The sequence below is a fragment of the Mycteria americana genome, chromosome 2 (genome assembly GCF_035582795.1).
Source record: "Mycteria americana isolate JAX WOST 10 ecotype Jacksonville Zoo and Gardens chromosome 2, USCA_MyAme_1.0, whole genome shotgun sequence".
NCBI classification, from domain to species: domain Eukaryota; kingdom Metazoa; phylum Chordata; class Aves; order Ciconiiformes; family Ciconiidae; genus Mycteria; species Mycteria americana.
The window spans coordinates 27,178,087-27,194,997 of NC_134366.1; the positions used below are offsets into that span (position 1 = coordinate 27,178,087).

At 41.4% G+C, this 16,911-nt stretch overlaps 1 protein-coding gene across 1 annotated transcript in view; it reads right to left on the minus strand.

Moving 5' to 3' along the window:
* Positions 1-3,379: 3,379 nt before the first annotated feature.
* The window catches only part of CALCR (calcitonin receptor), a 177,812-nt gene continuing 164,280 nt past the window's right edge, over positions 3,380-16,911 (minus strand). The window contains exons 12-13 of the mRNA XM_075495530.1: positions 11,833-11,874; positions 3,380-4,434 (exon numbers count right to left, since the gene is read on the minus strand). Coding sequence (XP_075351645.1) covers positions 4,213-4,434; positions 11,833-11,874 — 264 coding nt within the window. The 3' untranslated portion in view covers positions 3,380-4,212. The remainder of the gene's footprint in view (positions 4,435-11,832; positions 11,875-16,911) is intronic.

Genomic DNA, 16,911 nt, shown 5'->3' on the forward strand with positions numbered 1-16,911 from the left:
TGGAGGAGAAAAGAGGACAGAAATTCACCACATTTGCGTGGTTGGTTTTATCCCAAAACAAAGTTATGTTGCTACATTATAAACACATAAGCACTTAGTAATGGCAATACTGGCAGACTTTTGATTAAGGTAGCATTATTGCTAAGAATTTTAATACAGAGAAAATTGGCTGTTCTACCTTTGTTGCTGTTTTATTTCAGATAAAACATATTTATTAAGTAAATCAAATAAAAAACAAGTCTTACTTTCGGCATCCCATGCCACAACAAGTCTTTTAATTTGTGCTGTGTTTCTGTACCCAGTAAAGAATAACAGCCAGCATCTTCCTGATAGATTTAGTTGCTCAAACAAAGCAACCACACAAACCCTTCTGCCCGAGCAAATGTTCACTAAACTGGGTTTTCATGTGTTGGGTGTGGTGTTTGAGAGGAAACAGATACTGCAGAGGGGGTTAATGTAAGGTTGGTTTCCTCTCAAAATACACCTTGAATCCACTGATTCAAGTGTCAGCTGCTTTCCTACTTTTTGATACACTGATATATTAATTATGCATTTCTGCTGTTCCTCTGAAATGTATTAGAGACAAAACACCCTACTGCCAAGACATTGTAATTACTGAGGTCATATCAGCATTCTCAATGTTACTGTCACTAGTGTATTGTACTATTTATAAAGCAGAGAAGTGAAATTTACCTTATGTGTGCAATGACAACATTTCAAACCATCTTGAGAAGAAGAAAAATAGCATTTTCCATCAGGAAATATTCTGATTAGAAATTACTCAGTAAGTACCTCTAAAACACAGCCTTTCCTGCAAAGCCCAAGGGTGATGCCAACCCTAAACTCGGTATGTATGTTAGACCAAATTTTTAGTGGCTGCAAACCATCATCCCTCCACTGAAACCAGAGCTGCCATGAAGATCAATGTAACCACACAGCGTTTCCACCACCTGAAGCTCAAACCAAGATCCTAAACCCCAGATCCTGAATTTGGCTTTTCAGAGCATGCTACTGAACAGAGCAAGAAAATATCATTAGTGAAGAAAGAAAACAACCACTATAATGGCAAAGCATTTCCATTTTGTACATCCACATGAACATAACAGACTGTGAAACAACTTGCACTTACATGTTGTAAACATGTACATTATTAAAACCAACGCGTTCATTATTAAACTCTCTATGCTATGCACCCTTCTTTTACAATCAGCTCATTTGTGTCTTTAGAAACTAGGAATGCCTTCTGGAGCACTCCTGAGAAGTGCATTGTGCCCCAAAGCTATTCAGAAATACAGCATTCATAGCAGAGCCACTTTATTGTCTTTAATGACTAAATCCTCCACTTCCCATTGTTCGCTGGTAAAAGTAGAAATAGCAATACGCGGAATACTGTCGTCTGAAAAAATAAGCGCCTTCATATTCCTTTAAGTCTGAAAAATAGGTATGTGGCTTGAACAAATACACACGATCATATTTTCTTGTAAATGTTCCACTGGATTAACCATGCGATGATCTGCACCGTTGGTGGACAGTTAGTTCTTGTTCCCCAGCTCCTCTCTCTTGTTCTACGGCCGCAGCACCGTCAGCTCACTCCTCACACTGGGGAGGAAGCTTCGGTGGTGCACAGTGGCTGTGTGCGTCTGCTGGTGGCACAAACAGAGCAAACCCCTGCCCTGCAAGGCATTGCCTCACGTACGGAGAGTGGGAATTCACGCCTAGCCCTCACGAACTCTAGTAGTGCTGGGATTCACGCCTAGCCCTCACGAACTCATTCCTGGAAGGGAATTTTCCAGTGAGATGGTGGCTTGTGTAGGTAGACATGTACAGCGGCACTCCATTTAAAATTTACAAATGAATGGTAAACTTTAGGGTCTAGCTGTGTCAGTGAAGGAAAAACTGAGCCTGGCTGAACACAATATTTAAAAGTGGTTTCAAATCACTAAGGATGAAATTGCGTCCTGTTTTCGAGGTCTACGCGGAACTGTATTGCATAAGTCATTCCTGAACACTGAAGAGAGTTGTCCACCGCTCATCTAAGTCAACAGGTATTTGTCTGCTAATTTCAATAGAATCTGAAATAGATTATCAAGGTTTATGGCAGGACTACTTATGATCTCTTTCTGTGGGACTCTCTAAACTGTGTTTTACCTTGTGGCATGCAGACTGTCCTGCTGTCCTTCCTCAACACACCTGCAGGGTTAGGGCCTCTGTCTGTAACGTCCAAAGTTACCTCAAAAGAATTGACATTTAGCTCAAGTGCTTTATTTCAGTTTTTCTCTTCTCCTTTACTATCTGACAAGATCTGGATTTAAGGCTATTCTAGCCCATGATGTTTTAAGTGCCTTATGCAGTGCTAAGGAGAAAAATCATTATGGATGGTACTGCAGCAAGTAAATGAAGGAAAGGAAGAAGTTTTACACCAGCAGCAGAAGTCCCACATGAATGCAACTGCAGTATAAAGGATGGCATTCTGTCTCTCCCCATTCACCTGCCACACAGGGCAATATTTTTACAACTCCCGGATCAGGGCTGGTATTTAGACATTTGAGATGAGCAAGTGTCGCCACTGGCACTTGCAGCTGCCTCATCTGACTGTGTCTTCCTGCTTGGGCTGGGGTTGAAGCATCAGATGCAAGTGGATTAGCAGGGAAAACAAAGGGCGATTGACAACTTTCCAGCTTCCTTCAAAGTTAAAGACTGTGATGAATATCTTGGAGTTGTTAGCATTTGAAATATCCCATGCACATCTCAGCCAAAGGCAAAGGAGTGGGAATCTGTAGGACATTTTTTTAGAGAGATGCAAGTGGGAATGACATTATATTCGTTAGACATTTTACGCATAAAACTCCACAGGAGTCACAGCCCTGCAAAACTTCCTTGCCACTGGCCTTGCTGCTTGCAGATTCTTTACAATTAGCTTCATGTGGGAAATTAACCTCTTTTATTTCTTTTGTGATGTGCAGAACTTTTGCAGTGAGAGTACTGTAACTTCTAACTGCAAATCAGCTTCTCCCTGACCTGATTTCTGCCTCAGTAATCACACAGAGACTCTAATGATGCTTTGAATGTGTGATAAAAGGTGCTTATTACTCACAAAACTGTACATTCATCATGTTTTCCTGATGACAGATTCACACGTGAAATCGTCACCTTCAACAACTAGGGACTCAGAACAGCAGCCAGGTTCTAAAAACAGATGCTTCCTGCACTAAGACATTAGTTTCTCATTTCTTACCTGGGATCCTTTACTGCCGTGATCATAATTTTATAACAGAGACAAGCATTCATCTAGCATTCATCTCAGAGTGGTTATTAAAGAAAATTATAATTTCCAAACAACTTTCACAGTTTATTCAGAGTGAAAGAATTATACCTTAATGATGAGTTTCTGGGCGGAGTAATAGGGTGACAATTTTTCCTATAAATACTCTATATTCTTGAACTACCAGTATTGTTAAACAAAAACTGTTTTAAGATGCCTTTAGGACTTGTTTGAGGCAGCCTACAGAACTGATCTGTTTCTCTGAGGGTGTTTGAGATCTTGGTATGCAATGGCTATTTCACCTTCATTTGTTGTATGCACCTGCTAATGGGATGGTAATATTTTGGGGTATCCTTTGGGGATGGTAATATTTTGGGGCATCCTTTGGAGATCATCAAGATTTGAACGCTCTGGAGTGATTCTTTTTCTGTTCATCTGTTTGTTTTGTCTTGCAATGTGCAAAAGCTTTTAAGAAGTCATCAAGCTCATTGAAAGGGGAAAAGTAAAGGACTCCAAGCCAGTTACATCTTGTGAAAGTTGATAGTTCAAAAATCTAGTGTTAAAGAAAAATACTGAAAGCAAAAAGTGCTGAAAGTTTCCAACTGCAATGTACTGGTTCTTTCTTTCCTATGTGCTACCTGGCACTGTTACTACTGTTGGATGGTCACTTCATACGGCTGGTATCAGGAGATGTGGAGATGACACAGCCTGGTGGGCAGGTCCATGTTCACTCCCTGCTGCAGCGCCCAGGAAGCAGGCTATTCCCAACTCTGCGTCAGACTCCGTCTATGCCACCGCTGTCAGAGGCTGATGTGGTTCGAATACGATGTGTCCTTTCACCTGGTCTTGCCCTCTCCCGCAGTGGCTTGGATTTCCACACTCCCACCCTTCTCCCCACTTTGTTCACAAGCAGAATGTGAAATGATGTGTTTGCAATGGCTGGTGCTGAGCTAGGCAGATGTGTCTCCAGATTTTAATGCAACGAGTTCAGAGTCCTCTAAGTATCTTCCATTTAACTGTTCATTGTTGGAATCATGATGGTACAGGTAAATGGGGACCTCTGTGATTGACGTTGCAGTGTAGGAGGTAGATCGCGTGGAACAGTGCTCTCGGCGCCTTTGGCCCCACTGGGTTTTGTACTGTGTCCATTGCCTCTTCAAAGCTCCTTGTACCTGTTAAAGAAACACATAGTTAGGGTGAGGCATAAGCTAAATCCCTATAATTGTAGACATTTTAAAATATGCTGAAGGAAAAGGAAAGGGAAAGGGAAAGGGAAAGGGAAAGGGAAAGGGAAAGGGAAGGGAAGGGAAGGGAAGGGAAGGGAAGGGAAGGGAAGGGAAGGGAAGGGAAGGGAAGGGAAGGGAAGGGAAGGGAAGGGAAGGGAAGGGAAGGGAAGGGAAGGGAAGGGAAGGGAAGGGAAGGGAAGGGAAGGGAAGGGAAGGGAAGGAAGGGAAAGGAAAGGAAAGGAAAGGAAAGGAAAGGAAAGGAAAGGAAAGGAAAGGAAAGGAAAGGAAAGGAAAGGAAAGGAAAGGAAAGGAAAGGAAAGGAAAGGAAAGGAAAGGAAAGGAAAGGAAAGGAAAGGAAAGGAAAGGAAAGGAAAGGAAAGGAAAGGAAAGGAAAGGAAAGGAAAGGAAAGGAAAGGAAAGGAGAAGCTTCAGGCCTAATTCCATCAGGTTCAGTCTCCCTCTCTCCAACCTTCCCCTCCCAGCTCCAGCAGAAGCAGTTGCTCAGCTCTCGGCCTCAACTCTCTCCCTGCCTACCCTATGGCAGCAATTAGAGTTTCTGCAGTTGTTGCTGCTTATGAAGAGCGGGTATGGGTTAGCTGTTCCCATAAGAGATAAATGTGGAACAGATTGCTGCACGGGAACACAGTAGCATGCTGTGGTAGAAGAGGGAAGAGGAAGGAGGGATGAGGATTAAAACCCATCTGATGCTACAGCTGGATCCTTGCCCCTGGAATGGCATTGTGATCCCTGAAGAAACTTAACCTTGAGTAAAACTGGCCATGAATGGCAAAGTGTAAGTACACTTCAAGAGCTTGCCAGGGCTAATTTTGTACAGAGAAAGAGTTGGAGGATTAGTACAGCTAAACAGAGATTTTGTTCTGGTAATTTAAGAAGAGGTTCTGTGCTGGCAAAAAAATAGCTTGGTCATAGCCCTCTGCGTAGCAGAGAATTTCAACCTTTGGACATTCATCTTCTAGGAATAAAATATTTTATTCAACATTTACATTAAGAGTGATGTTATATGTGGCGCTAGGATATGACTTAAGCATTGAGTCCTGCCAGGGAATAAGAAGCCCTTCTCCAGCTGCACATTCAGGCATGCCGGCACTCGCTAGCTCCTTCCCAAAGCAGGGAGTGGGCAAACCCAGGCTCTGTTCCTTCAGCTCAGCTATTCCAGCCAGCAAAATGTGAGAACAGGAGCAGTTTGCTGTAATAATCTGCTGTAAATGACCACCCCTCCAGAGGACGGCAGGCACAGGTGAGGCACCGTGATGGCAGGAGCGTCCCGGAGTTTCTGTGCTCCTGCTGAGGTGGACATTGTATGTCATTTTTGCTCAGAGAGTAGTCTGAAGTCACTCTCTAGGCTCTGTGCAGAACAATATCTTTGATTCATATAGATTAATCTGAATGACTTCAATATTTCCCAAGTCTCCACAATTCTAATCACTATTAATATGCATATAGTAAAATGCCATCTACTCACCACCCACAGCTGCCTGCAAGAAAGCTGTTTCATGTCACATAAGGACAAGGCTTCGTAAGGAATTGCTATGAGTCTGAGATGCTTACTGAGTGTACAGCGCAACTATGCAGCATGCCAGGAATGGATATTTCAATTGCTTTGGCTTTTTATTTTTAATCCAAGACGCAAGCCAAGGTATGAGGATTGATGCTATAAATCCTTACTCATGCAAGTGGTTGCACTGACTTTGGTATGACTACTTTCTTGAGTAAACAAACGTTTGCTGGACTAGTCCTTTAAAACTAGCTGAAAAGTATATCCATGCCCAGTTTCCAATACTAGCTCTTTTTTGCTATTGTTTAGCTTAAGACAAAGTAGTTAAGAGTTCTTTTCATCTGCAGAAATGTATTCCTATTCACCTTCTCCTAACACATAAAGAAAAGAAAACAAATGGCTGGGTGTAGGTTAATTAGATATCAAGCACAGAAAAGGCATATGGTTACAATGGGACTTTAATTACTGGGGCTGTAAGCAAAGCTTACTATGCCAATACTGAGATTTAAAGTGAAATGGCTGCATGCAGGGATGTTTCCTATGACACCATCACCAAAGTTTATTAGTGAGAAAGAATTACTGCATGAAAGAATAACGCAGTTGTAGCACATGATACAGAAATATTACACGTGAGGTAAACCCTGTAAAGATTTTAGTCACTTTAAAATTGCCTTTTGATGTTACAGTATGAATATTGTAGCTTAGTCACCCTCGAAGCTATGGGGAAGAACTGGAAGAAGAAATCTTCAGGATTAAGTCAGTGACTTTCCCCAATATCACACTGGGGCAGCAGTTCCTGTAACCTACAGCTGGACACAACGAGGGTAATGCAGGAAGCTTGGACATGCACAGCAGCTCTGCCCGCCCGCAGCCATCTCTCCAACACCACCACCATGGCCATTAGCGCCTGTAGCCACTGCGCACCGCTGGCCATCGCCTCTGCCCCTAAGCGTGGAGTGTGTTTGCATTTCACAGCAGTTCATTCATTCAGATTAATCTCAGCGTCTTTAGAAGGTGGCAAGAACATGCTCTTACAGCCTTCCTGTTCCTCTTCTAGCCCCCCTTCCCCTGCCCCCTGCATAGGCTTTGATTGCTCTTGCATGGGGAGAAGAGCTGCTGTGAAGGTGATGAGCTCCTGCTGAGCTCTCAAACTGCTCTCAGTTGAACTGGAGTCTGATGGGCCACCAGGGCAACCATAGGTCTGGAGATGATAACATGGTTAACTGAAGAGGGAAGAACAATGTCACTGAGTCTTACAAAGCCTGCCGTGAGGAGCTTATAGTTTTCTTCTCAGAAGGGAGTGACACTTAAATTGTATGTCTGGTCGGGGAGAGAACAGGCACCTCCCTTCCAGTTCGGCCCATGATTAGAAGTGCCATTAGTCAGGTTTAAAAGGCTCCACGGAGCAGTAAGAGCACGAGGTCAAAGCAGCTGTGTTTTTATTCTCCACTGAACTGCTGGCCTGTACAAGAATCCGGCCACAAACGGATAATGGATAGTACAAGCTGCTGCACTTGAGTAAAACAACATGTTAATCTAGATTTCTGCCATGATTCCAAGGATCTCAGATGATCATAATTCAGTGCCAACTAAAACTGTTCTTGCATGGATTTTAAATGTGTAAGCAGCATTACTGAAAATCACATGCACAGCCATAACGTATTAAGGACCAAGGAGGCTCCTGGGGACCGGGAGGGGCAGGGCGATGCCTGCCACGCTTTCCACTGTGATAGCAGATGGAAGAAAGTAAAGTCTAAAGAAATGAAGAGCCTGAGTTTATTTACTCTGCTCTTCAGGACTTAAAAGGTTTTTCTGTTCTCTATTAGCCATTCGTGCCTCTGGCACACAAGATATATGGCTGGGTTTTTTTCCAAACAGACTTTCCATTTGGTTGGCTAGCCTTGCAGTCTAGAAGCAATCTCAGGCCTGGAAATATGGTCTGGTGAGCAGACTATTGCAGAGACCTTGTATCATCTGTACAACACTGTTGTTGTTGGACAGAGAAGCTACAGTGCTGCTGGACACTGAGATTTTATACGAAAATGCACAAGAAGATCTGTCATTTTAAAAGTCCAAAACAAATCCATTGTTTATGTGTTCTTCCACATGAATGCAGGCATGGGTACAGCTTCTTATTACTATTTTTACATTTCTTTCTACAGATGGGCTTATGGTACTAAAGTGAGGTTGGTGAGGTAGTAGGTGATGAATGCAATGTAAAATACTGTTTGGTGGTACTGAGTTTAGCATTGTTTGTCCTGGCTAACCTTCATGTATTTCAGCCTTGAAGTTAAATATTCCAGTAGGAAAAAGTAAATCCCAGAGTATCCAGGCTCCTGTGGTACTAAAATTAATCTCCTTGCCCTGCACTGAATTTTCTCATGAGAAATAATTTTGAGGTCTATGGCAGCAGATGTATACAGCAGCTTGGAAACAATCTCCTACCATGACTGAAGACCAGACTGTGGCTTTGGTCTATGTCACACTGCACACAGCAAGACTGGGGGAAATTATCTCAGCTTAGTTCTCTTGGGCAGGCAAACTCAGACCGGTGCTCCCTTTGGAAGGATCCAATGCCATCTTGGCATTGTCTGTTGCTGCTCCTCTATAGGTTTTGTGCCATATATACCTACACCTTGTGTAACTGCAGGAATAAATGGGACTTGGAGGAAAGGGGTCATAATCCTTGCATCCTCTCTTCTGGCACAGCCCAGCACAGCTATTCTAGTACATAAACCTGCTTGATGTTTATTGGTAATGTGCTGATGCAAGTAGCATCAAACTGTCTTGAGTCTGTATTAGAGAGGTGTCGTCTTTGGCCCTCTGCCTACCTTAAAGGGAAATTCTAAAAAAAAAGCTTCCCTTATTGGGGGTAAATAAAATTTCCTATAAGAAAATAACGAGAGGGTTTCCCAGCATCCCTGCCATTGACCATGTTAGACAGTCTGCAAGTCTGCAGAAGATACAACAATTTTAAAAATGGGCGTGATGGCAAAAAGTACCCAAGCACCAACAAAAATCACACTCAACATGTCTGGAAAACCTGAATCCCCATGGCTGTTTGTTCTTACTGCCTAAAACTGATGAATGTTTCTGATCAGCCACTCCATGAAGGAGTTATTAATCCTACATGCAGCCTGCAGCTACCCAGAGGTAGTCAAGCCATCCATGTGATTACTTATGGGAGCAATAGAGTACAAAACTGGAAGCCACATTTAATATCAGATTCATTTTAATCTCATTTTGGGCATTGTCCTTTCCAGATGTGTCCCCTTAGTGATGCCTCGCTGACAATTCAAGTATCAAAAGTGGATATCCAGATGAGAGTCTTTCACAAGGAAGAGGTCATTTTGCTGTGGGCTGCCAGATGTGTCAAAAAGGCTGTCAGAGGTGACTAGGGGTTTGGTGACTATTGCTGTTATTCAGGATTTGTATCCAGATCGTGCATCTTCAGTCCACGTAAAGAATGACTGGCTGCTATTGCTGCTTCCTAACAGCAGCTCAGTCAGTGCAGAAGCCCACAAAGTGCAGCCTGTCTCTGAGGTTGGACATCTGAATATCATGTATGAATGGGGCGTATTTTCTTAATCCAAATATATTTATTCTGAATTCTAAATTAATGTAATACAATACTTAATGAACAAAAGAGAGCTGCATATTTATTTTAGACTCATTTTCATACCTGGAATGTGGCTTTTAGTTTTCTGCCTAGTGCACTCTAGGTTAGTTCATATGACAGGTAAACTCACCCATACCTTGCAATCTAATTTTGAATTAAATGATACATATGGTCTGCCATGATGTTGGCAACCAGATGCTCCAGATCTATTCATCATTGTGTAACTTGAAAATTGTATTCCTGGAGTTGTAAAGGTGGATATGCTTCTCGACATTGTGGCATTGTCAAAAGTACTTTGGAATTAGAGCTATCTGATGAAACACACCTAAGAAACAAAGAGCCTTTAAGATACTTTACATTTTCAGTGCATTTTCTTACTGCCTTTCCTCATTTTTAGCATTGCTGCAGCCTTTCTAGGCACAAATCCATATGTTCTCATTAGAGTTGGAGAATTACAGAGTAATCGACCTTTTACTCTTAAGCTATAATACGTTAAGCAAATTTGTTTTGCAAAATCTAATCTGAAAAAAATGGAAGGTGACACCGGGGAGAATAAAGAAGGAAGAAAGCAATGTTCAAGACTAGAATTTTGGGGTAACACATTGTTTGGAGGCAAGCGAGGACACACTGGACCACTGCCTGTACATAGCTATGCAGTCATTCCTATGGGGAAAGGATGTTTCAAAAATTGCTTGGCTGGTCTCTGCTTTTTCCACGCCAGGTCCTCCCTACCAGGGAGAATCAGAAGTCTTTCTGTGTTTCCCGGGCATGGAGATTGGACTGTGCCAGAAAGCGATAACAGTAAGGGAGAAGGAGAAAGGTGGTAGTAGCCTGCAGGACCTGGGGACAGAAATGTGATCGGAAAAAATAGTTGTACGTCTCTCCAACCTTTTTAATCGGACCGTGAAACCATGAACTTCTGTAGCATGATCTTTACAGCTATCATTTCGTGCTAGGTTCTGGTGTCATTAACTGCTCACGTTTTGCCGTTCTCTTTTATTCTCCTGAGAAGCCATGCTACAGAATTATGGTGGGAGGCCTCTAATCTTTTCTACTGTTGCATTTCTCTGTACATTTATGCAGCAAGCCAGCCAGAAGCAAATGTATAGTGATGTCGACAAGTGGTGGCAGAATTTAATACTCTCTTCCATCCTGAAAGTTAGCAAACCAGCCAGTAGCACCTTATCAATAGATAACTTGCTTCAAGCCGCTATCAAAACATCAGCGTGGTCACATCATTACTGCAAATTTGCTGCTTTCTAGTAATATACGGGGATAAACAGGAGCACAAATATCTCTTTAGGTTGACATACTGAGTGTTAGCACCACAAAGCTTGCTCTGTACTTAATTCATCTACTCTGGATTCCAAATTAACTTTTTAAAGGGCTTCCTAGCTTTTCTAAGATATACGGTGTTTTATTTTGCTACAGTTGAATGCTCCTGATGTATTGAAAAAGCATTCTTCTGCTAACCATCTCTGGAAAATGGATTACTGTAGGAATTTAAATGGTTGTTTTAACCAGCTTTTTTTTTGTAAAAAAAAAAGGAGTGAAATGGACCTAAAATCAGCTGTAGGTATATAAAATATTGATCCAGCTGTAAGAGAGTGGGAGACATCTTTGCCTCAAGGCTTTTTATTTCTCAATTTCTCTCTACATGAGAAACACTGACCTTAAAAAGGCCAGTGCTAATCCTCAAAAGAGTGAAAGCAATCCCACTGCTCCAGGCTCCTCTGCTCTGACAGTGCTACCGGGGACGGCATCGGCCACGGCTCTGGGGCTGAACGCAGCACACGGCCCTCCAGGACAGACCCCCAAAGATCCCCACTGCTTCTTATGGGGCACTGTGGTCCTTCCAGGCGATCCATCCCGCTATTCTGGGGCAGGAAGGGAAGCAGAGCGTTTTTCTCCTTTACTTAGACCTCTGTCTCAAAATTGCAGACGACAGGGGAAGAGTCTCAGGCCTGTACCCCATTTGGTGCCATCTGCTTTGTAATGGTAACGCTCCTGATTCATCTGCGCAGAGATATTCAAGTCATGCTCTGCACAGAGCTTTCAAAAATGCACGTTACTGCTTGTATATAGAAAGTAAAAAGCGACTTTGTGTGCTTTCAACGTTTGTAGCCCGACATGCTTCATTTCTGCATTAATGAACAATGAAGTGACTATTTTACAAGTTCTTTTCATTTGCTGTATTTCACATGCTTACCTCTCCATTGAAGAAACAGAATATAGTTGCCACAAGTAAGCCCTAAGAGAAAGGAAAACAAAAGAGTTTAGAGATCAGAATATATAATTTTTTTGGCGTTGTTTGGAAATTTGGACTTGAGGGATACAAGATAAAAACATTAGTCCACTTCCTCTGCATCACAGACACTTCACCTGACCTCCCTTTCGTTCACAGTTACGTTATTTACTCTGATTTTTGTCTTTTCAACATGTTTTACCATTTTCTTCTACATTACTAGCATTTATAGATTATCTATTTTGGCTATGAAGTTATTTTTGTACAAAAGGCCTAGAGAAGGAAAATTAAATGGTATGTAAGGTAGATATCTTGCTTACAGGGGAGTACCAAGCTAGTACTGACTTTGCTGAAGAGATGGCAGAGGAATTGTGTCCTGCGTGCTGCCCCCCGTTTGTCAGAGTGCAGTTACCCAGTTAAAGTGTCGGCCAAGGAGAATCCAGCTGCCCCAGGAAGGCTTGAAATCAAGCTGTATGGCAGGGTAAGTGAGCCTGTATGTGGGGCGTCACGATGGATGGTGGGGATGTGAAAAGAGGTAGAAAGGGCCAGAAAAAGGGAAAAAAAAAAAAACCCACAATAGGTGAGTTAGAAGGTAGGGGGCAGAGAAAAAAAAGAAGAAGAGAGATTGCAGATCATAGCTTGGTCCTAAGTGGCTTAAAATTAATTTAATTATTGCCACAGTTGTTCAGATAATATTTCACTGCTGCTAGAAGGTTAAACAGGGCCAAGCCAGGGACATGAGGTGAGAAAATGTGAAATTAATAAGAGAGAAAATTCGCGCACACAGCCTGCCATTCAGCGTCATGTAGTTACACTGCTCCATGTTCTAAACCACACTCGCTTTTATTAAAATAGCATTACATAGCATCAGTGGGAGCCAAATGCCTTCATTTTAAATTACTTAAAGCAGTTATTATAAACTAAATGTATGGCAGTTTGTGAAATTGAGGGGAAAACTGCAATACAATAGCTTGTGCTCCCAAGGGCTGCTTTGAAGAGCTTTACAGCTGTATCTTTTTTATAAACCCTCATTTAACTGATTACCAGTTAAACTGTAGCTAACACTTTGTAAAATGTCTTGGACTCTCAAGTGTATATTTTGGACCACAAACATAGGGTAAGCAATAACTGTTTTAACAAAATGCTTATATATTAGAAATATACAGGCTGGTTGGAAGAGGTGCTGACCACCTGAATTTTGGCAATTATTTCACTCCAATAAGTTTTCTCTAATGCAGAATTTGTAATTTGACATCACTTCAAATATGAACACAGAAAAGCATGTGAGAGGAGGAGGAAGGGTAGACATAGTGAGAAAAAGTTTATTTTCATGTTTTGGAAAACCAGTGAGTATTCTCAAAAAACTCAAATCCCAGTATACAATATGCAATGCACAATAGTTCGTCCCTAAGCTCTGGTTTCAGAAACACCACAAAGTCAACCAAAATCTTATGCCTCTAAAGCAGGACTTTGTCAGACCACAGATTCCTAAATAAAAAATCTATACAAGGGGAGCAAATGCATCAAAAATATATGCAAAGGGAGCAAATGCATCACTTCCCAGTGCCCTGTATTGATTTTCTCCTGCGCTGTGTGTGCTACATTAATTTGCACAGTCTTGCAAAACATCTGCTGTCAAACTGCATGGTACGTGGTCTCAGCAGGGGTCTCACTATTTTGCTAAAGTGTGTTTATATGAACAGCAGTCAGCCACAATGGGAAATGAGAGGGATCTTGATCTCCTCTGGGAGTAGAGATGCTCAATGGATGTCCTGTGTGAGGCACGGCAGATAGAAAAGACACCAGGAGGAGAGAAAGAACTGGAGAAATTTTTCTAAATCTGTTCTTCAGCGAGAGTGTTTAGGAGGAATTTGGGAACTGCAGGTCACCTAAAGGCAGAAATTGAACCTGAACTATTGAAGTGAGCCATTTTCCATTTCAGTTCCTCTATGGCATTTAAATTCCTCTGTTACATCCTGCAATTGCTCTACTTTTCTTCTGTTGGAGAGTGTAGTTCCCTTAACTAGTGTTTTTTCCACACAACTTCTGACAGAAAAGCTAAAGAGGAAGCTGTGGTGATGCCTCATATCCCTTCAGTTGCTCCCCCTGTTATTTTGAGACCATGGATGTTGTACACCTTCCATCTGAAGAAATTATTTTCTCTCATTTGTCCCATATACATCTCACTGCTCTTCTTCCACCAGCAATGGCCCTCTGGGCTCTGCCATCTATTTCTATTTCTATTTCTATTTCTATTTCTATTTCTATTTCTATTTCTATTTCTATTTCTATTTCTATTTCTATTTCTATTTCTATTTCTTTCTATTCCTATTTCTATTTTTCTATTTCTATTTCTATTTTTCTATTTCTATTTCTTTCTATTCCTATTTCTATTTTTCTATTCCTATTTCTATTTTTCTATTTCTATTTTTCTATTTCTATTTCTATTTCTATTTCTATTTCTATTTCTATTTCTATTTCTATTTCTATTTCTATTTCTATTTCTACTTCTATTATTTCTATTTCTACTTCTATTGCTATTGCTATTTTTTCTATTTCTATTCCCATTTCTTCCAATTTATACATAAAGTTTTGACCATAGTTCAGAGTACTATCGTTATCTTCAGTTGTAAAGCTACAGAGATACCTATAGCTTTGTCTCTTTGGAGCCAGAAGGGGTTGGGATGATGATAATTTTACAGTGGATCTATTACAACCTGTCACAGACTGGATGTAGATTAATTATTTCATGTAAGGCCCACAGGTTAATTCTCACATCTCTTTGACATACGTCTTCCACATTCTCTCTAACTGCTCCTGGTTTTTCTCAGGGTGAAATTCTTGTTGAGGATGAGATTGCTAGGTCAATTATACCTCTCTGCCACTGTGTGGAGTTGTTAAACTGACCTGTGATATTGTCTGCTGACAGCAGGATAACATTGGCTGTGGTATTGAAGGCAGAGATGAAGAATACATAGAGATTAAGGCCTTTAATGACTGCTTCTGAAATTCTTTCTTTCTGGAACCGTGTGAAGACCAGACGAATGTGGCTTTTGGCTCAATCATGCCTTAGGGATTGTCCAGAGTTGGCAGCTCTCAGATCTTCATGTACCTTATTGACACCATAGTGGGTTTGTCCCTGTGTTTAAGTGCCTATACTGGTCCAAGGACTTTCTTTGCTTGACAAGTATTTAATTTGTATCTCATTCTCCTAGACGACATGAGTGTCTTCAAGAGAAGTTCCACTAATTTGCTCAGCTTAAAAAGAAACAAACAAAAAATACCTATGCAGATACTGCAAATTCACATGGGTTTCCGATACCTCAGTTGTTTTTCTTCTAGTTTATGTCTCCATAAAACCAATAAAGCATATATAGATATGCTTATTTCGGTTATTCATGACCATGTCCATGGCCTTCGTCTCTGCCCTAATTACACACTGTCTTGCTGTTTAGGCTTTAGTGGGGTGACATATTCATCATTGATGGTAGAAGATGATGCCACATGTAATTGTACAGATGGCCATAATATAAAAAAATCAGTTTCTGATTCTCTGTGTGGGCTTTGGTCCATGTCCATTCACTTCTCACTTCTGGATCTGAATGGACAGGGAAAAAAAAAAAAAAAGCATGGCCAAGATCCTTCATTGAAGTGCTTCCCATTCCCATCTCTCTCTTTCAGCAAAGATAAAGAGCTTTGAGAAAAACAATACCTGTGTTCCTCATCGTCTTCATTCACAGCACATTCATACAGCATCTCTGAGGTAAATGACTGGGTTATAAAGGGTTCATTTACGTTAGGTTAAAAAAAAAAAGGCAAAGCAAAGAATGTGCCTGTGCAGTTCCTGATGCTACTGAGGTGGGGAGATTGTCATAAGAGGGCTGAAGATGGCATCCCACCTGCTGCAAAATGATGGAGACATCCCATCAGCCAAAGCTCACACTTAGCTGCTTCTCCTGCTCTCTTCTGGAGGTTTCATTACTGTCATTTTGTACATGGAATTTTCATACAGAAATGGCACTTTATAATATGCAGCTTTCAAAAAAACATTTTCCCCAACTTTTATTGGCGCAAAATATTAGGAAGTTTTGACATTACTAATAATGCAAAGAAAAAAATGAACAAGAAATAAAAAAAAACCACTTATGTTGTCAAAAGTAGTCCTATGACATTAACTTTGCACAGAAGGAAAAAATGTTTCTGGTTTGACATCACAGAGGATATTTATTTCCCTTTAAATGGAGAAACAGATGGAATGAAGACCTTCTAAAATGCATTGAAAAATCTTACTATTTTTAAGAGGCTACTTTTAAATGGGTTAATTTTGTTCTGCATAAAGCTGCATAAAGAGTTAAATTTACAGCTCGGAGGCAGGGTGGATATATATGTGACCCAAACCCATGCCTTAAAAATACAAAATACCCTTTACACAAATGAGGCCCCTATGAGCTTGATCTTCCTGCCTGGCAGGATGGGTGCTGCAGTCCTGAGAGTGCTGCGTGGAAGCTGCTGCGTGACACAGAAGTCATCCTACTTGCGGAGAAAGAAAACTTCGATTATTCTACATTTAATAGAAAAAACCTTTTTATTTGCCAATAAAAACCAAGGCCCTTATGCTGAATAGCATTTTAATTTCTCATTAGAGGCAGACTTGCATGTTGCTGTTGATTTGGGGGCTACTTCTCCACTGCACCAAGCGGACCTCCATGGCTAAATCTTCTCTGGCATAGGAACAGTGCCATGTTAGGTAACATGATAGCCTCTACAAACACAGCTACAAGATGCTGGAGGGAGTTTGGTGAGAGGGGACAGTTGGTGGAAGCAGCTTGCAAGCAGGACTGTGTTAATCCCTGGGCTTGTTTGAGAGCATCTGGTGGTGGTGGGGGGGTCTATATGTGCAACCAACTGATGTATCATGGGGTTATTGCATTTTTCTACTCTTCCTTTTTCCTTGTGTGGCCTCTGCCATGGACCAACATCAGAGATCAGAAGCTGGGAAAATGGGATGTGCTTGCTGGTAGCAGAGCCTCTGACAGGAGCGCA